Here is a 21,390-nt window from a genome sequence, read left to right as displayed (position 1 = left end):
GGAGCGAGGCCGGCTGGGGGCGGGCCTGGGCGGAGCTCGGAGGGGCGAGGCCGGTCGGGGGCGGGGCATGCGGAGCGCGCAGACTCGTAGCAGCCGGCGGACTTGTCGGGTGCTCCTGGTGGTCTGCTACGCTCCGGAGCCATGGGGCTCATGGCTCGGGAGCTAGTCTCCTCGCTTCTGGGGCTGTGGCTGCTGCTGTGCAGCTTGGGGTGCCCCGGGAGCGCCGAGCTGCGGGCCCCGCCGGATAAGATCGGTAGGCGACATTGGGGCGGCGCGGAAGGGGTGCGGGAGCGGCGCGGAAGGGGTGCGGGAGCGCGCAGTGCACCAGGCCTCGCGGCCGCGACGTCCACCAGGCCGCGCGCACCGAGTCCTCCGCGCAGGTCGCGGTCGGTGCCCCAGGGACCGTGTCTTCTCGGGCTTGTCGATGTGCCCACTAGGGGAATGGGCGGTGGAAGGGGTATTGAGGCGGGCGGCCAGCAGCCAAGCGTCTCTCATGCCCCTCTCTCGGAGGCCTGGGGGTCTGGGGAGGCCGAGGACCCTCTCCCCTCCTTTCCTTGCTGCACTTTTGGGAGGCCAGTCTTCTGGTTTGTTCTGGAGCGACCGGCCGCCTCGCTCTGCGGATGACAGGCGCACGCGGTCACAGCACACCGAGCAGTGCAAACAAGCTGACCCTGTCTGCTTCCCTTGACAGGCTGGACTGGAACCCCATTTCCCCTTCCACTTTGCTGAGGTCGGCCTGCTCCCAGAGGCCCTAGCTTGCACAATTTCTCTACCTAGGACTACTACACAGCGGAAATAATCCACTCTCAAATTTCAGTCTTGGATTTTGCTGCGTTTGGTATTCTTTTTTATTCCCCTTCAAGCTTTGTTTGGTGGGGACATTAACCCATCTCTATAATGAGACAGAACAAATCTTGGCAAAAACGGCGGCCACCTGATTTAAAATGCGTGTTGGAAAGGCCCACCTCCTGTTTCCCTTGTGTTAGGCACAAAGAAGGTGTGCAGAACCAGTGGTGCCAGGACAAAGAGCTCGGAGAACCTTTGGGGATCTGCCCCCACCCCAAATCCAATGTCAATTTGTACATTAATGTACTACCACTTTTTTCGAGGGCAGTTTCTGTCCAGATTCAGAGTTCTATCTTCAGCAACTGTCACTTACCTCCAGGTCCCCAACTTCCCTAAATTGGTGATTATAGCCTTGACTAACATCTGTTACTCAAAAACAAAACCCACATAGCTGGGTAAGAAGAAAAGAAACTATTCCTTTTTTTTTTGTTCCCACCCATAGCAATTATTGGAGCTGGAATTGGTGGTACTTCAGCAGCCTACTATTTGCGGCAGAAATTTGGGAAAGATGTGAAGATTGACCTGTTTGAAAGAGGAGAGGTGGGAGGCCGTCTGGCCACAATGACTGTCCGAGGGCAAGAATATGAGGCAGGAGGTTCTGTCATCCATCCTTTAAATCTGCACATGAAGCGTTTTGTCAAGGACCTGGGTATGTAATTTGGTCTTTTTTTTTTTTTTTTAAGATTTTATTTATTTTATTTGACAGACAGAGATTACAAGTAGGCAGAGAGGCAGGCAGAGAGAGAGAGAGGAGGAAGCAGGCTCCCCGCTGAGCAGAGAGCCCAGTGCAGGGCTTGATCCCAGGACCCTGAGATCATGACCTGAGCCGAAGGCAGAGGCTTTAACCTGCTGAGCCACCCAGGCGCCCCTGTAATTTGGTCTTAAAGCTAAGCAGATTTCTGTGTGACCATGGATATGTTTATCAGATAGGGGAACTGAAACTTTTCCGTCTTGTTGTCTTTTACAGAGAAGTTGGTAAAACGGTTTTCTTCACTTTGCTGCTAGCAGTTAGTACAAGTTTAGTTAGGAGCCACTTTCCTGTAATGGGACACTAGTTATCTCTATCTTCAGTTATCTGGAATTACAGCCATGGGGTGGGGGTGGGGATGGTTGCTGTTCTTAGTTCTTAAACCTCTGGGTTGGTGTTGAAGAATCAAAGAATGGTTTGAGTTAGCAGGAACCTTGTGTACTCATTTCACAGAGGCTTTGAGTGTCTGGCTTCAAGTCACTCAGACAGGTATGGATGCAGGCCTATGCCTAGAACCTGGAACATTTGACTGCTTCCCTGCCGGCAGAGGAGCTGGACAGGTTGGGGGAGGTCTGGCAGGTCTCTGCAGGCCCTTTGCTCAGGGAGTATTGGGTAATTTTTGCTTCCTTCCAGTTATCTGAAATATCCAATTATGCAAAATAGGATTTGCACAGGAATGGGGATGCCTCCTTTCTCTTTGCTGCCTTCTAAATCCCCTGTGGATGGTTCCTGGGCCTCTTTCCTCCATGAGGGCAAATGTATGCCAGGAGCAGTTAATGCTGTAAATATTCATGTCTGATGTTTGTTTTTGTTTTTGTGTTTTTTTAATTTTAAAAATATTTTATGTATTTATTTGAGAGAGAGAAAGAGAGCATGAGCAGGAGGAAGGGCAGAGGGAACAAGCAGATACCCCACTGAGCGGGGAGCCCGGTACGGGGCTTGAGTCCAGGACTCCAAGATCATGACCTGAGCTGAAGGTAGATATTTAACCAACTGAGCCATCCAGGCGCCCAACATTTGTCTTTAAATTGAACTCAGTTTGTATTCTGACATTTTCCTTTGACTTTTTAGTTTTTTTCCAACTAAAAATGGCCAGTCTGATTTTGATGTATCTGTATGACCACCTGACCCATCTTTTAGAGATCTGCTTTAGGACAGTGTAGTGAACGAACAGTGTATGACACACTGTTCTGAAGATAGAGCTCCTTTAATTCCTGAGAACTGGGGAATCATCGAATTCACTCACTTCAGAGTGTCCCCTAGCTTCAGATGACCTTTCATTTGATCAACATAGAGACCCTGAGTTTAGCTAACCTTTTCTTTGTTTTTGCAGGTCTCTCTACTATTCAGAGCTCTGGTGGCCTAATGGGGGTGTATAATGGAGAGACTCTGGTGTTTGAGGAGAGCAGCTGGTTTATAATTAACATATTTAAACTCATTTGGCACTATGGATTTCAGTCCCTCCGAATGCACATGTGGGTAGAGGATATATTGGACAAGTTTATGAGGTAATTTTTTCCCCTTCTGTTTACCCTAAGACCTTTTCATTAGATGATCTATAGGAATTTTATTTCTTGAAACAGTTCTCTACCTAAGTGTAAGACCTATTGGTCAGACTGTATAAAATGTGCAGACTGTTTATCCACTTGAATACTGAAAGAGTAGTTAATTTTTGCTTTTGAAAACATATTTTGCAAATGCTCATTTAGTTTTGCCATACACATTTAAATGCTCTACAGATGTTAACTCCTTGAATTCTTATGACAGCTCTCTCAGGTACTGTTACTAGCTTCGTACAGATGTGGAAGGTGGAGGCACAGAGGTTTCAAGTGCACAAGAACACCCCACCCAGTAAGTGGTGGAGCTGGAGTTCCCAACCAGGCATTCTGGCTCCAGAGTTCTCGCTCTCTCTCTTTTTAAATATTTTATTTATTTATTTGAGATAGCGAGAGAAAGAGCATGAGCAGAAGGAGAAGGAAAAGCAGATTCCCTGCTGAGCAGGGAGCCTGACGAGGGGCTTAAACCCAGGACCCTGGGATCATGACCTGAGCCCAAGGCAAATGCTTAACCTTTGAAGCCACCAAGGTGCACCCCCCCACCCCTGAATTTAAATTGAGATACTGAATTCCAGCACTGTTCCAGTGTAGTGAGAATAAAGGTGCCACTTTTTCTTTATGTTTTTCTGTATTTTCAGATATTTTTAGGTATATTGCTTTGGTAATTAGGAAGGATGATATAAAATAATCAGTCTAACTTTAAAAGATACAGCCCCCTTTTTTTTTTTTAAAGATTTTATTTATTTATTTGACAGACAGAGAGAGATCACAGTAGGCAGAGAGGCAGGCAGAGAGAGAGAGGAGGAAGCAGGCTCCCTGCTGAGCAGAGAGCCTGATGCGGGGCTTGATCCCAGGAGCCCGGGATCATGACCTGAGCCGAAGGCAGAGGCTTAACCCCCTGAGCCACCCAGGTGGCCCCCCCCTTTTTTTAAGGCTGTTGGCATGTGCTAATTTTTATGCTGGTTTATAATTTTAGATGCCGGAGAAATTTAACTTGTAAGTGCTAATGATATTTCATTACTATGCATTTCAGTGTAGTAAAATAATTGTTAAAAAGGTAAAATTACATGTCATATGTGACCCAAGTATTGACAAGGACAGATATAAGGATTGAGTAGGATAAATATACTATAGTTTTTGTAATTTATGGTAGTTTGGGATATCTTTCTCTTTTTTAAAAGATTTTATTTATTTATTTGACAGAGAGCACAAAAGAGTGAGCAGAAGCAGGGGGAGCAGCAGAGGGAGAGGGAGAAACAAGCTCTCTGCTGTGCAAGGGTCCCAATGTGGGGCTCCATCCCAGGAACCTGGGATCATGACCCGAGCCCCAGGCAGACACTTAACCGACTGAGCCATCCAGGCGCCCCTGGGATTTCCTTTTTATTTTTTATTAATTAATTAATTTTTAAATTATTTATTTATTTGACAGAGATCACAAGTAGGCAGAGAGGCAGGCAGAGAGGGAGGAGGAAGCAGGCTCCCCGCTGAGCAGAGATCCTGATGGGGGGGGCTCGATCCCAGGACCCTGGGATCATGACCTGAACCGAAGGCAGAGGCTTAACCCACTGAGCCACCTAGGCGCTCCTCTCTTTTTAAACATCGTTGTTAGGTTAGTTCCTCAAACACTTTTCCAGTGGGTACATTAAGGTCAGCTACAGTGCAGATTGTTTTCTTTTCTTTTTTTTTTTTTTTTTTAGATTTTATTTTTTTGACAGAGACAGAAAAAGATTACAAGAAGGCAGAGAGGCAGGCAGAGAGAGAGGGGGAAGAAGGCTCCCTGCTGAGCAGAGCCTGATGCAGAACTCTGATCACAGGACCTTGAGATCATGACCTGAGCCGAAGGCAGAAGCTTAACCCACTAAGCCACCCAGGCTCCCCAGTGCAGATTATTTTAAAGTAGTCATTTACTCATTTACCAAATATTGACTACTTATTATGTGCCAGGCACTATTCTGGGTCCTGAGGATATAGAATCTAGAACATGTCCCTGTCCTCAAAGAATATACATTCTAGTAGAGAAACAAGCAGTAAACCAATAACTAAGAAAACATAAAGAATTTGTGTAGAGAGAGTCAGTCACTTTGTAAGGAAGGAAGGTGGCATGTTGCTGCATGCCAGGCAGGAAAGTCAAGTTCAGATGGCATCAGATACAGTCCTGCCTACAAGTTTTCTTACCAGTGGTTTGCTTGGCATGTAGAGAACTGCCCTGTGAGAAATTAACAAATCACTTTTAAAGTGAATTCTGGATATTACAGAACTGTGAAAAAGACACAGTGATGGGATACATAGACTATACCTTTTTTTGTTGTTGTTGTTGAAGTAAACTCTGTGCCCAATGTGGGGCTTGAACTCATGACCCCAGAGATAGGAGTCTCATGCTCTATGGATTGAGCCAGTCAGGTGCCCCAGGATTATACTATTTTTGATTTTTTTAAAAAAGATTTTATTTATTTGAGAGGGAGAGAGAGAAAGAGAAAGCATGAGAGGGGAAAGATCAGAGGGAGAAGCAGACTCCCTGTTGAGGAGGGAGCCCAATGTGGGACTCGATCCTGGGACTCCAGGATCATGACCTGAGCCGAAGGCAGTCAGTTGCTTAACCAACTGAGCCACCCAGATGCCCACTATTTTTGATTTTAAAGTTTATTTTTTTTAGTAATCTCTGGACCCAATGTGGGGCTTGAACTCACAATCCTGAGATCATGAGTCAAATGCTTTTCTTTCTTTTTTTTTTTTTTAAAAGATTTTATTTATTTATTTGACAGAGACAGACACACGGAGAGAGAGGGAGCACAAGCAGGGGGAGTGGGAGAGGGAGAAGCAGGCTTCCCACCGAGCAGGGAGCCCCATGCAGGGCTCAATCCCAGGACCCTGAGATTTGACCTGAGCCAAAGGCAGATGCTTAACAACTGAGCCACCCAGTCGAATGCTTTTCTGACTGAGTCAGCCAGGCACTCCTATTTTGATTTTAGAAAACATTTCCCCTACTTTATGGAATTACTGCCTCCCTCTGGTCTGTCTTTGATATTTGATTATACAGCACTGATCCTTATGGTGTTCAAAGGGCCATGCACCCTACATTTCTGTTTCTTTCATTAAGTCAGGAACATAAAAATTTTATTTTGATAATTTTATCATATCCCTTGAGAAAGTTGGAGAGAAGGCTGATATTGAGCTAGCATGTGCCAATTGTTAAAGTAGTTAAATACTGCTGGACTAGTAGTGACATAGCTGTTGTCCTGTGTGTTCCCACTCCTCCCTTTCTGCCTCCTCTCCAAACCCCTTACACCCGCCACCAGCAGGGAATCTTGACTCAGTTCTAGTGCTGTCATCAGTCTACTTTCTGTTCAATGCTGTACCAGTTATTAAATAAATAAATGACCCTTGAATAATATGGGGGGGGTTGGGGTGCCAATAGTTGAAAATCTGTGTATAACTTTGACTTCCTTCAAACCTAACTGCTAATAGCCTGCTGTTGACAGGAAGACTTACTAAGAACATAAACAGTCAATACATATTTTGTATATTATGTCTAATTTTTATAATCAAGTAAGCTGGAGAATATGTACATATGGAAAAATTGTAAGGAAGAGAAAATATAGTTGTGGTACTCCACTGTATGTATCTGAAAAAAACCAAAAAAACCAAACCCAAGGATAAATTTACCTACGCAGTTTGAACCTGTGTTATTCAAGGGTCAACTGTATTTGTATTATCACCTCTTGTTGGAGATAGTCTGGATTATTGCAAAAACCAGAATTGAGAACTATAGAGGTTGCTAAAGAGTAATCTGGAACAACAGATGCCCTGCATTTCAGTGAAGCAGTAGTTCTCAACCCTGGCTGCACATTGGAATCATGTGGGGATCTTTTTTTTTTTTTTAAGATTTTATTTATCTGTGAGAGAGAGAGAGAGAGAGAGAGGGAGAGGGAAGGGGAGAGAGAGGGAGAGGGAAGGGGAGAGAGAGGAAGGGAGAACGTGCGCACACGCGGGAGCAAAGCAGGGGGAGTGGTAGAGGGAGAAGCAGGGCCCCCCCCATGCTGAGCAGGACCCTGGGATCATGACCTGAGCGCTGAAGGCAGATGCTTAACTAACTGAGGTGCCCATGGGCATTGGTATTTTTAAAAGTCCCTCAAGTGAATCTTACTTACAAAGTTGCAAGTATTAGGTTAAAATGTGCAATTGGATAATATTCTCGAGTTTTTTCTTTCTCTAAATAGTATAGAAACCTAAAGCCCTTGCTCAGTTTTTTATCCCTGTTTTCAATGTATATGACAAATCCAGTTGGGTCCCCTTCTGGAAAAACTTTTGGGGGATTTGCTGACCAGCTTTGGAGGAGTACATTGTCATTTTTGTGCTTCCATTTCAGAGGGCACAGTGTGAGTGAAGGCCCATGTGACACCTGAAAGAGGGTGATAGGCAACACCCCACACCCATGCGAGTATGCATTCATTTTTCTTGTTGGTGGAGCTGCTTTGGTGGAGCTGTGGAAATCCTGTAGCCCGTGCCGTCCATACTTTCCAGTATGGACATACCTTCCAGGTTAATTTCCAGTTCTGAGCATTTATTTATGCACGTCTTCTGGTTGGATGCTCTTCCTTACTTCAGAGTCTGATCTCTTCTCAGCCTTTTCCAGAAAAGCCTTCCCTTAATCTCTAGTTGCCATTCACTTCTCTTTTCAAACATCCCATGAGCGTTATATGGAGCACAGCACCCACACACTCGTGTTGTTCTGTCGTGGGTACAGTGATTAGAATCCAGTAGATATTCACTTAGATGTCTGTTGAATTGAATCATCTGGTTCAGTGATGGCTTCCTGTTGGAATATCTTGGTTTCTGGGCTACGTTAAAGCTCATTCTTGGCTCTAGCATTTAGTATGTTTCTGAGGACATATTAGATCATTAACATTTCTTAATCTGAGACTGATAGGATTTGCAGTGAAAGGCTTTATAAACACCCTTTTTTCCTTCCAGTACTCCTAACAAATATTTTGAGTCATTTTTTACTCTTTTTTCTCCTTCCTTTCCCAAATCCAGTCTATCTTTAATCCTATGAGTTTTAAAAATGTATCCAGAATTTCACCACTTGTCACTACTATGGCTTGTACCACTTTGAATCAAGCCACTATTATCTCTTGTCTGTATTGTTGGAGTAGCCTCCTGTGGTAGGCTGAATCAGATGCTTCTCTCCCTCTGCAAGATGTCTACACTCTAATCCCTGGAACCTGCCAGTGTGTTATCTTACATGATAAAAGGAGCTTTGCAGATATGATTAAGTTAGGGATCTTGGAACAGGAAGATTATTCCCAATTATTTAGGTGGGCCCAGTGTAGTCATAAGAGTCCGTGTAAGAGGGAAGCAGGAGGATCAGAGTGAGTAGTAGGAAATGTGATAATGGAAGAGGTTGGAATGATCCCAGAAAGGTGCCACGAGCCAAGGAATGCAGGCGATTATAGAAACTGAAAAAAGCAAGAAAATGGATCCTTTCCTCAGAGCTTCCAGAAGGAACCAGCCTTGCCGACATCTTGACCAGTGACAATTGACTTTTGGATTTCTAACCTGCAGAACCATAGGATAATAAATTTGAATTGTTTAAGCCACTAAGTTTGTGGCAATTTGTTACAGTAGCCACTGGAAACTAACACTAACTCCCCTCCTTGCTTTTGCCCTTGTGCTACGAAGATCTGTTTTCAGCATAGCAGCCAAAGAGGTCTTTTTTTTTTTTTTTGAAGATTTTATTTATTTATTTGACAGAGAGATCACAAGTAGGCAGAGAGGCAGGCAGAGAGAGAGGAGGAAGCAGGCTCCCCGCCAAGCAGCGAGCCCTATGTGGGGCTGGATCCCAGGACCCTGAGATCATGACCGGAGCCGAAGGCAGAGGCTTTAACCCACTGAGCCACCCAGGCGCCCCCAAAGAGGTCTTTTTAAAATCTAAGAGTCATCATATTACTTCTCTGCTCAGAAACTTTCATTGGCAAAACAGAGCTACCCTACGACCGAACAATTCCTCTACTAGGTATTTATCTAAAGGATACAGAAGTCCTGATTCGAAGGGACACACACACCCAGTTATAGTCGCACTATCAACAATAGCCAAAGTATGGGAAGAGCCCAAATGTCCGTCAACAGATGCATGGCCAAAGAAGACGTGGAGAAACACACACACACACACACACACACACACACACACACACACAGGAATATTAGTCATCAAAAAGAATGGAATATTGCCATTTGCAACAATGTGGATGGATGGATCCAGTCCCACAACAGGTTCCTTGTTCAGCAGGGAGCATGGTTCTCCCTCTGCCTGCTGTTTTCCCTGCTTGTGCTCTCTCTTTCTGATAAATAAATAAATAAGAGTTGCTGGAGGGGAGGTAGGTCAAAGGATGGGCTAAATGGGGGATGGGTATTAAGAAGGGCTTTTTAGGATGAGTACTGGGTGTTCTATGTAAGTGATGAATCACTAAATTCTACTCTTGAAACCAGTACTACACTACATATGTTAACTACCTTGAATTTAAATTAAAAATACAAACTTTCAGTGGCTATTTCATGCAGAGTAACAGCCAGAACCTATACAATGGCTTGAAAGACCTGATGTAGGTAATCATCTCCTAATTTTTTTTTATTTTTTATTTTTTTTTAAAAGATTTTATTTATTTATTTGCCAGAGAGAGAGAGGGAGAGAGAGCGAGCACAGGCAGACAGAATGGCAGGCAGAGGCAGAGGGAGAAGCAGGCTCCCTGCCGAGCAAGGAGCCCGATGTGGGACTCGATCCCAGGACGCTGGGATCATGACCTGAGCCGAAGGCAGCTGCTTAACCAACTGAGCCACCCAGGCGTCCCTCATCTCCTAATTTTTTGTTTCCTGTTATTATGGGCAGAATTATGCCCTACTCCCTTCATAGGTTGAAGCCCTAACCTTACCCTGTACCTCAGAATGACTATATTTGGAGATAGGGCTTTTAATGAGGGAATTAAGTTAAAACAAGGCCACTACGGTGGGCCATATTGGATGTGACTAGTGTCCTTATAAGAATAAGAGATTAGAACACAGAAGAGATGCCAAGGATGTGCAGGCATATAAGGAGGATCCTGGGAGGACACAGTGAGAAGGTGACCTAATTGTAAGCCAAGGTGACAGTCCTCAAAACAAACCAAAGCTGTTAATGCCATGATCTTGGATTTTTAGCTTCCAGAACTACGAGAAATAAATTTCTGTTGTTTAAGGCACTCAGTCTGTGAAACTTCGTTATGGCAGCCCCAGTGAACTAGTGTTGTTGATCTTCTATTCTACCCGTTACTGAAAGTGGGATATTGGGGAGCCTGGGTGGCTCAGTGGGTTAAGCTTCTGCCTTCGGCTCAGGTCATGATCCCAGGGTCTTGGGATCGAGCCCTTCATTGGGCTCTTTGCTTGTCAGGGAACCTGCTTCCCCCCTTTCTCTGCCTGCCTCTCTGCCAACTTGTGAGCTCAGTCAAATAAATTAATAAAATCTTAAAAAAAAAAAGTGGGATATTGGTCTTCAACTAGTATTGTTAAATTATCTGTTTCTCCCTTCAGTTCTGTCATTTTCATTTCATGTATTTTGGAACTCTGTTGTTAGGTGTATATGTATGTTGATAATTGTTACGTCTTCACAGACTAACCCTTTTATCATTATAAAATTGTCCTTCTTTGCCTCTGGTAACAATTTTTGTTTTAAAGTCTATATTCTCTGCTTCAGTGTGATCACTCCAGCTGTCTTTTTGTTACTGTTTGTATGGTGGATCTTCTTCCATCTTTTTACTTTCAACCTACTTGTGTTTGAATCTAAAGTATATTTCTTATAGACAGCATATTGTTGGATCATGATTTTTTTTTATCTGTTCTGCCAGTCTCTGCCTTATGAATGCAGTGTTTAATCCACTTATGTTTAGTTACTATGAATGTAGGGTTTATGCCTGCCTTTTTGCTATTTCCTATACAGCTTATGTTGCTGTTGTTTATTCCTCCATTGTTGCCTTCTTTTGTTTTATTCATTCATTGCTGATGAACTTGTAGGTAGCTTCTACCTCCTGGCTATTGTGAATAATGCTGCAGTAAACACAGATGTTTTTAAAAATATCTTTGATTCTGTTTTTTATTCTTTATATTTATTTTATGCAGTTACTTTTACCAGTGCCTGCCATTTCTTGATGGAGATTCGAGTTTCTGTCTAGTGTATTTCAGCCTGAAGGAATTTCTCTAGTCTAATTTCTTTTAGAGAAGGTCTGCTAGTATTGAATTCCATGTTTTTGTTTATCTGGGATTATTTTAATTTCTCCATTTTTGAGAGATAGTTTTGCTGGATGTAGAACTCTTGAATTGGTAAGACTTTTCTTTCAGTATTTTGAATATGTCATCCCACCAGCTCTGGCTGGCCTTCATAGTTTCTGATGAGTAGAGTGAGCTTTTAATCTTTTTGAAGATCCTTTTTTCTGGATCAGTTGCCTTTTTCTTGCTGCTTTTGGTATTCTTTGTCTTTCTCGTCTATTTATTTTTGGGTGTAGATCTCTTAAATTTATCCTGCTTCGATTTAGCTTCCTGGGTGTGCAGATTAATGTTTTCTTTCAAATCTGGGAAGTGTTTGGCCATTATCTGCACCCCCCCCCCTTCTTGCCTCTGCTACAATGCCCATTATATTTATGTTGGTACACTTTTTGTTGTCCCATAGTTCTTCGATGCTCTGCTCATTTTTCTTTTCTTTCTGTTCCTCAGAATGTATAATTTCAGTTGACCTTAAAGTTCACTGATTTTTCTACTTCAAATCTGCTATTGAACCCTTCTAGGGAATTTTACATTTCAGATACTATACTTTTCAACTCCAGAATTTAAAAAAAAATAGTTTGACTCTTGATTGATATTTGGTGAGACAATGTTTACGTACTTGCTTTAATGCTTTAACATGGTTTCCTCTAGTTCTTTGAACATATTTATAATAGCTGATTTTTATTTATTTATTTATTTATTTATTTATTAAAAAGATTTTATTTATTTATTTGACAGACAGAGATCACAAGTAGGCAGAGAGGCAGACAGAGAGAGAGGGGGAAACAGGCTCTCCACCCAGCAGAGAGCCCGACACAGGGCTCGATCCCAGGACCCTGAGATCATGACATGAGCTGAAGGCAGAGGCTTTAACCCACTGAGCCACCCAGGCACCCCTATAATAGCTGATTTAAAGTCTTTATCTAGTAAGTCCAATATCTGGGTCTCCTCAGGGACAGTTTCTATGACTCTTTTTTCCTTTTCTTGTTTTGGTCATTGTTTTTTTTTTAAAAGACTTTTTAGGGGTGCCTGGGCGGCTCAGTGGGTTAAAGCCTCTGCCTTTGGCTCAGGTCATGGTCTCAGGGTCCTGGGATCGCGTCCCGCATCTGGCTCTCTGCTTAGCAGGGAGCCTGCTTCTTCCTCTCTCTCTGCCTCCCTCTCTGCCTACTTGTGATCTCTCTCTGTCAAGTAAATAAATAAAATCTTAAAAATAAATAAATAAAAAGGACTTCTTAAAAAAATTAATAAGTTCATTAATTTGAGAGAGCAAGAGCATGGGGGGAAGGGCAGGGAGAGGGACAAGCAGACTCTCCGCTGATCAGGGAGCCCAGTTCAGGGTTGAGATTGTGACCTGAGCTAAAATCAAGAGTTGGCCGGTTAACTGACTGAGCCACCCAGGGACCCCCCCCCTTTTTTTTTTTTTTTTTTAAATTTGAAAGTACTCTCCACATGCAATGTGCAGCTTGAACTCACAACCTTGAGATCAAGTCACATGCTGTACCCACTGAGCCAGCCAGGCACCCCAGGTCACACTTTATATCTCTGTTTCATGATTTTTGTTGGAATGGGACATTTAAAGTAACATTTGGCAACTCTGGGATTCAGATTTTTTTTTTTTTTTTTTTAAAGATTTTATTTATTTATTTGACAGACAGAAATCACAAGTAGACAGAGAGGCAGACAGAGAGAGAGAGGAGGAAGCAGGCTTCCCGCTGAGCAGAGAGCCCGATGCGGGGCTCGATCCCAGGACCCTGAGATCATGACCTGAGCTGAAGGCAGAGGCTTTAACCCACTGAGCCACCCAGGCGCCCCTGGGATTCAGATTTAACAGCTCCCCCAGGGTCTCTTGTTTTTGATGTTAGTTTGGTGACTTTCTAGGACTGATTCTGTTAAGTCCATATTCTTTGTCATGCATGGTCACTTAATTGTGTGTTGGGGGCTAAGCTTCCAATGCTCTCAATGGGTGGTTTACAGCTCTACTTTAGCCTTTACTTTCTACTTGCTCAAAGCCCCAAAGTCAACCAGAGGTGACAGATTAAGGCCTTCTAAGGTCTTTCCTAGGCATGTGATAACGTTACATGTAGTCATGGCCTTCTGGGTCACCAAGAATGTGTGTTTTTCATTCTCCAGGTTTTTAAGTCTTTTGGTCAGCATCTTGTTAGCCCCACTTGATATCACAGCCTCAGGTAGCTGTGATTTCCAAATTGCCCCTAATTTTTCTTGACAGTTGCCCTCAGGATGGGCTGTTTGTACAGATCAAGCTCTGAATAGGGTCAAGTTGAGACAAGTCCCAAGGATAGAGCTTTTCAATGAGCTGCCAGATAGGTGATAGGTCAAATTGTGACACTTTGCTCGGGATAGGGATTTGGAGGCACTCCAGACCTGTTCTATCCTCTGCCATGGTTGCCAGGTTGTAGGTTTCACAGGTACTTATATATAGTTGCAAGACTGCTGGTTTTGAAGGCTGCCTTGCTGGTCTGAGGGGAATGGGAATAGGGCAAATTAACATGCCAGTGGGCTCATTGTTCCTACTGAGATTCAGCCATTTCTCTAGAAAAAATACTCCTGGGACTTTGGCAAGTCTGGTTTAACTCCAGAGTTTTGAAAATGTTGGTGTTGATGTTTGCCAGTGTTCTCATTGCTTTTAGGTAGATTTTCTGAAGTCCTTATTCCACCCTTCCAGAAGTGTTTCCTCTTTCACTCCCCACCCAATACATTTTGACAGTGTCTCTTCCTGCTCTCCTGGATCTGTTTAAACTGCACTGGCATTGTTCTTTGAACATACCAGGCATGCTTCTGTCATCAGGCTTTTGCACCACTCTATCAAAAATATTTTCTCCTCATGGTGCTGCTGCAGTTTTCACCTCCTTCCAGTTTTTGCTCAGATGTTACCTTCTTAGTGAGGCTTTCCTTGACCACTCTACTTATCTTTGGGAACCATCTTATTTAGAATTGCAATCTACTAAGTCTTCTCAGTCTTCCTTTTTGATTTGCTTTCTCCTTAACATTTATCATCCTCTAAACTGTTACAGAATTTACTCACATTAATTTTTTTTACTACCTGTTTCCCTAGCTAGAACCCAGGATCCATTAGGGATTTTTTTTCCTCTGTGTGTTGACCTCTGCATCTTTAGCACCTAGAATACCTGGCTCAAAGTTAATGCTCCATAAATATTTACTGAATGAATAAATGTTAAGGGTTATACAAATGTAGTTTTAAAAAAGGCTATAAAGCAGTCTGATTAGCAGAAATTACACATCTCTTTAGTAAATATGTATTCTTACACAACTAGTATTATAAAACAGTTTCAATGCTCAATGATTACATGGTCTCTGTTGTCTCACGTCTAGGGGGCATTTACTGGAGGCTTGATGTAGTGGGGTTGGGTCCCAGGCAGGTGATGGCATGGATAACTTTCTTTATATTATATATGTTATTTAATTGGCTGTTTTGTCTTGTTGACCATTAGCCAAAGGGTTTCTTCATTTTCTGAGATACTCAGTCTGTTTTCTAAAGAACTCTTGGGTTTTCATCCTCTGCTTTTTCCAGCTTCCTAGGGACTAGAAACCAATTGATACAGTTGGGAGGAGTTTAGTTTTTATTTGGGCATTGTTATCAATTTCTCCCACAAAAATGTATTCAATGTTTTGTATATTATACTATTAGATAGGAGGTAATATTGAAATGGATGTGACATTGTCGCCTACTCAAAAAATTTACAACTTTGGGGCACTTGGGTGTCTCAGTTGGTTAAGCATCTGCCTTCAGCTCAGGTCGTAATCCCAGGGTCCTGAGATCGAGCTCCACATCAGGCTCCCTGTCCAGCAGGGAGTCTGCTTCTCCCTCTCCCTCTGCTGATGCCCCTGGTTATGCACGCTCTAATAAAGAAATAAAATCTAAAAAAAAAAAAAATTTACAACTTTGAGAGAAGTTGATGTAAGACAGAGATCTTTCTTTGGTACTTATTTCTTCCTTTGTTTCATATACTTAATCTGTGTATGTGCCTTAATACCTGTCCCCAACTGTAAACTCCTTGAGGGAAAGGAATCGTATCTCTTTCTTTTTGTATCACTTGCAACTTGAAAAATTAAATATTGAATTTTGCATGGATATTCTTTTTAGTCCATGAAGTTCAGGAAAATATTAGGTGGTTCTAAAGATTAGTAGTTGGGCAAGGCTTTGCAGAGGAGGTGGGTTCAAGCCAGAAGTGTATTTTAGTTGGAGAAGAGCTAGAGCAGTGTTGGGGAACAATATAGATAGTGTATTTAGAGATCAGTGAATGAGTCAGGTGTGTTTAAGTGGAGGGTATGAGAGAGAGAGAGGGTGTGTGTGTGTGTTTGAGGGAAGGAGGGACAGCTTGTGCTTGAGCCTTCTACTTCTCATGTGACTTTTACAGAAGTCCTTTTACTTATTTCTGTATCTGCAGTTAAACCAAAAGAGTTAGACTTGATGAGTCTGGCTCTAAAATTCATTCCTTTTTTAAAGTCAGGAGTTTATTTAGTAAGCAGCGGTAAGCAAGTTGTTTTTTTGAGTAAGTCAGTAATGACTAAAGAGTATTTTAGGGCTTTTGGGAGATTCATAAATGTTCCAAATAAAAGAAACTGGAAGCAGGTAGATCGGTTATTCATCTTAGTAGTTTGACTATAAATCCTGAGTTAAGATCAGGGCAATGAGAATGAAGTTAACAAAAGAGATGTTGTGAAGACTGGTAAGGTTAACTTCTTGGGTGGGAGAAGCAGAAAGAAGTGAAAATATTTGTTTGAAATTAAATGAACTGAGGGTGACATGTGGAATATTAGGAGTGAACATCCCAATCTACATGTTGGTTGTGATAGGGAGTGTGTGGAGAGGATCAAGTCTGGTGGAAAGATAAAATTTAATTTTAGACATGTCTAACTGCTGCTGTAGATAAGATAGTTGAATGAAAATAAGACCTAGGACATACCCACTTCTCCCAGTGGTCTTCCAGTGACCACATTAATGCAAAAGAATATACAAAGGACAGTGAACTACTTGAGGAAGTGTGAGTGGGGATGAGAGCTTCTGGGATACCTGGGGAAGATGGTGACTGAGGTGCATCTTACACCACAGGTAGAAATTTATTGGAAGAAAACATGCTAATTCCCTTCCCCTTATCTTGTTTGGTGTTTAATGGCCTTGTCTCTTCTTTTCAAAAGGATCTACCGTTACCAGTCTCATGACTATGCCTTCAGCAGTGTAGAAAAGTTACTACATTCTCTAGGAGGGGACGAATTCCTTGGAATGCTTAACCGAACACTTCTTGAAACCTTGCAGAAAGCAGGCTTCTCGGAGAAATTCCTCAATGAAATTGTTGCACCTGTCATGAGGGTCAATTATGGCCAAAGCATGAACATCAATGGTTTTGTGGGTAAGCCAAGGCTTGGAATGGTTATAGACATTAGTTCACAGAGGGGCTTACCTCTGGTGGCTCCTAACTTTAGGCCATGAGTTGGAGAAGACTTACCTTTCTCTGAAACCTCAGACATGGTTGGCAAAATTGTGTATATGTAGATCCGTGCGTTTTTAGTGTGGGGTGGGGGAGAGTCCTTAGCTTTCACTGAGATTTTTGCCCCCAGGGGCTCTTTTGCAGTGTCTGGAGCAGACCTCACCTAAATTGGGAAGAGAGTGGGTAGAGGGCCTTTTGCAAAGTCAGAATTAAAACTTTTTTTTTCCCTCCCACTGGCAGGGGCAGTATCATTGTCCTCTGCTGATTCTGGCCTTTGGGCAGTAGAAGGTGGCAATAAACTTGTTTGCTCAGGGCTCCTTCAGGCATCCAAAAGCAACCTTATATCTGGCTCAGTAATGTACATAGAGGAAAAAACAAGGACCAAGCATACAGGTGAGCCTGAAATTCTACTGTTCCTTATTTATCCTCTAGAAAATAATTGCTTAGGGAGAAAAACCACTCTTCTGTCATTTCTCTGTTCCAAATGATGGAATTATAAATTGTATATGTTGTACCACATGGAAATATTCGCAGATGTGCTCAAGTACAATGGCACATCTCCTTGGATTTAAAAATAATCTCATTCTTAAAGTATAATTCCGTATATTGTATTTATTGACAAGGTATCATCTCTATACCAGTAGAAAACTGGCTTCAATTTGGCATAGTTATATTAAAGGATAAAACTCTTTTTAATTCCTTAGAATTAACTTAAAACTATTTTACATTTTATAAACTATTACAGTAATAAAATTATTTTTGGAAGGTGTATAGTATGTTAGAAACACTAAAATGTATGCTTCTTTCTTCTAGGAAATCCCACAAAGATGTATGAAGTGATCTATCAAATTGGATCTGAGATCCGTTCAGATGTCTATGACATTGTCTTGGTGGCCACTCCACTGAATCGAAAAATGTCCAATATAACTTTCCTCAACTTTGATCCTCCAATTGAGGAATTCCATCAGTACTACCAACATATAGTGACAACTTTAATTAAGGGGCAGTTGAATTCAACTCTTTTTAGCTCTAGAGCCTTAGACAAATTCGATCTCAGTACAATCTTAACCACTGATAATTCAGATTTGTTCATTAACAGCATTGGGATTGTGTCCTCTGTAACAGAAAAGGATAATCCTCAACCATTAACAGATAGAGGATACGTTTGGAAGATCTTTTCCCAAGAAATTCTCACTAAAGAACAAATATTAAAGCTCTTTTTGTCCTATGATTACGCTGTGAAGCAGTCATGGCTTGCATATCCTCATTACAAGCCTCCAGAGAAATGTCCCTCCATCATACTCCACGACAGACTTTACTACCTCAATGGCATAGAGTGTGCAGCAAGTGCCATGGAGATGAGTGCCATTGCCGCCCACAATGCTGCTCTTCTTGCTTATCACCGCTGGAATGGGCACACAGACATGATTGACCAAGAGGACTTATATGAGAAACTTAAAACTGAACTATGAAATAACACTATCACTTTTCCCCTCTTCTGGTTCCAAATGAAGTTATCACTGGCAAAGAACACAATCTGAGCAGAGATGATTTTGAATTAGCTATTTTGTCATAAATTGGTATTAACAAAAATAATCCCAGTGAGTTAAGAGAAAATACAAGTTTCTAATTAAGTGTGAAGGTGTTAACTACTGCATTTATGCCATCTCCAAAATTTCTTAATTCGTCTTTTAATATCCATCAACAGTGTAGTATCACTTGGGATTTGTTAAACATATGGGTTCTCTAGCTCCTCTGGAGATTCTGATTTTCTAGGTCTAGGGAATGGGACCCTGGATTTTGAACAACACTTTGGAATATTTTAAGCTGAGCATCTGAGGAAGAGTTTAAAAACAAATTTTAGTGGGGGGAGTAGATCTCTTGGGCTTCACAGGTGGAAGTGACCTTCAGATAGTTACAACTACTACAAGAACTGGTACCACACGTCTGGCTTTAGTTAATTTATACCCTTTTTCAAAGTAGATGTGCCCATGCTAGGAGGCTTGACTTTTTGAATGTTCTTTGGACTGCTTCTGACTTGATTTTATTAGGGGTGAAATTCAGAAGCCTTAGTAGGTTAACTTTGTTACAGAAGAGTCTCAAGTAAAATGAAAGCAAATACAGGGTATTAGTTTAAGAAATTACATTTTCAAATCCTCACCTGTGGAGCTCTAAAAAATATTGCTAGACTCCCATGTGACCAGAGTCTGATTTAGTTGATTGAGGATAGGCGCTCAGCATTGTAGCTAAAAAGTTCCCAAGGTGCAACCTGGGTTGAGAATCACTGATGTGGGGGGTTAAGATGTCTCTAAAGGGGTTTCAGTGCCTTAAAAGTCCCAGAAAACCTAATGCATTATTAAAGCAGATTCATTTTGTGAAGAATGATTTCTCTCAACAAGAACCCTAGTAGTAATCTTGACAGTAAGCATTGTCAGATGACAGAGGCAACTCAGATTACTCCAGAGCCACTGACCTTAGAGTACGATATTCAGAATGATACCACAGTTGATCAAATCCTATCCATGTTCAAACTATTAAATGCTTCTAAAACTGTGGCATTTGGGGTTAGAAACTGGTTGCTGAAACCTTGTTTTTAAGGCAGTAGTTCTCTACTTTGGCTGCACATTGGAATAACTTTAAGATTTTAAAGCTTTTCAATTGATTCTAATATGCAGTCAAACTTAAGAACCAGTTCTACATCTATTGTATAAAGATATCATGAATGGTTGTCCTTGTAGTCGGTCACTAGTAGGACAGAATGAATAAAAGCTTGTGAATTCTAAAAGTAACTGTAACATGTGTTGTTGGAGTCCATCAGATTATGGCAGTAGCTACTTCTGCAAAATGGTGTAAGAGAACACTGATCCTTAGTTAAAATAATTTGTCTCTACTACAATTGTGAATATTAATATGTTGTTAAAACTGCCAAAATATATTTGATGTAAAGGCAGGGATTAAATTTATATTTGTCAGAGGGTCAGCTTTTAAAAAATTCTGTTCTCACCAAGTACGTTAAGAGGCAGTCATATTTTTCCTTTTATGGTTTTAATGAAGACAATATTGTAGAAAATGTAATATTGTGTTATATGTGTGCTAAAGGTAAATAAAAATTGGTAATGGAATAATTTCTATCACTCAGAGTTGTTTTGCAATAGGATATATTATTTACTTATAAGAACACCAATTTAAAAATGTTGTGATTGTATCAGACCTACTCTGATTAAGTTTTCCAACAGGGATTTGAAACTGCTTCCTCTAAGAGCAAAATATTACTAATGTATCAGACATAATAGTTTAAATGAAAAGAGCATTAATTTTTTTTTTTTACTGGAAGAAAAATACTATCAGAGCCTGTTACTTCATTAGACTACTCAATTTGTCTTTGTATAGAAGAAGCTGGTAAAAATTATGCAGGAGCTAACTGAAAGCCAATTCTACTCCAGTGGTTCTCCAACTTGAATACACATCACAGTCACCTGGAGTGCTTCTTAAAATAACTGCTGGGCCTCACCCCAGAATTTGTTTTAGTGGGTTTGGAGTGGTAGATGAAGACAGCATCTCTACTAAGTTCCTAGATGATGCTCTTGGTCTAGGAACCGCACTTAGGAGAACGAGTTCTGTAATTTAGCCCTATGTGGTTGCAAAAAAATGTGTCAACATCAGTGAAAATTTAAAGAGCTGCTAGAGAAGGGAATCAAAATGTACTGCACTTGACACAAACTCTCCTTATTGTGATTAGGCTGGTTTGATCCCTCTCACTATTCTCTGGGTGTAAACATTTTCTATAAACAGAAAATAACATTATAGAGATATATATAAGCCATCCATTGTGTTGTTTTTCAAGTACCTTACATACTCCCCTCTGTATATCCCCTTCTCTACAGTTTTAAGTGATTCAAGATTTGTAGGCTTTCTACCAGATCACAAAAAGTACAAGCCTAAGCATCTGCTTGGTAGGTTTCTTGAAGTTAGGTTTATGATACCACCCTTTGCAATTTATCTTCTGAGTTTATGTGCCATAAAATTTATGACCTAGGTGAATGTATTATGGGGAGCATTACAACTATTCTCTATACTCCACAAAGAACTACAGTACACTGGAATGTTTTTCTCTAGAGTTCTATTCTTGTATGAAAAAAATTTTCCCCCTTTATGTTCAAAATAAACAACTATATCATTACTGCTTGTGTTTTACTTCAATTGCACTATACTTGCAATGTAGATGTACTTGGAAAAAGTCAGTACATCAAAGCTACTATAAGAGTTTTGAAAATTACAGTTAATGTTTCAGAAGAAACCCACTCAGGTGTGCAGGTTCTTTATCTTTGCATTAGAAGATGGAAAAACAGCATCCTTGCTATGCTTCACGTTTAATCAGATTCTCCTATATCAGTGCATAAAAGCTTCAGAACAAATCAATCTCAACCAAGAACAGTTCATGTTAGAAAAAATTAGAATAAGGGCTAATAATTCTACATTCAGCATG

The 21,390-nt window shown here is 41.4% G+C and overlaps 1 protein-coding gene across 1 annotated transcript; it reads left to right on the top strand.

The window, feature by feature from the left end:
- The first annotated feature begins 71 nt into the window (after positions 1–71).
- PCYOX1 (prenylcysteine oxidase 1) lies at positions 72–19,695 on the top strand. Its single transcript, XM_032873692.1, has 6 exons — positions 72–253; positions 1,289–1,495; positions 2,928–3,102; positions 16,615–16,826; positions 17,145–17,297; positions 17,718–19,695. Exons 1-6 carry the CDS (start codon positions 142–144, stop codon positions 18,374–18,376), a joined length of 1,518 nt encoding a protein of 505 aa, XP_032729583.1. The 5' UTR covers positions 72–141; the 3' UTR covers positions 18,377–19,695.
- The last annotated feature ends 1,695 nt before the right edge of the window (positions 19,696–21,390 follow it).

The sequence above is a fragment of the Lontra canadensis genome, unplaced genomic scaffold (assembly GCF_010015895.1).
Source record: "Lontra canadensis isolate GAN:19392208 unplaced genomic scaffold, GSC_riverotter_1.0 scaffold50, whole genome shotgun sequence".
NCBI classification, from domain to species: domain Eukaryota; kingdom Metazoa; phylum Chordata; class Mammalia; order Carnivora; family Mustelidae; genus Lontra; species Lontra canadensis.
The sequence above is the reverse complement of the archived record's forward strand: the minus strand, read 5'-3'. Positions and strand labels throughout refer to the sequence as shown.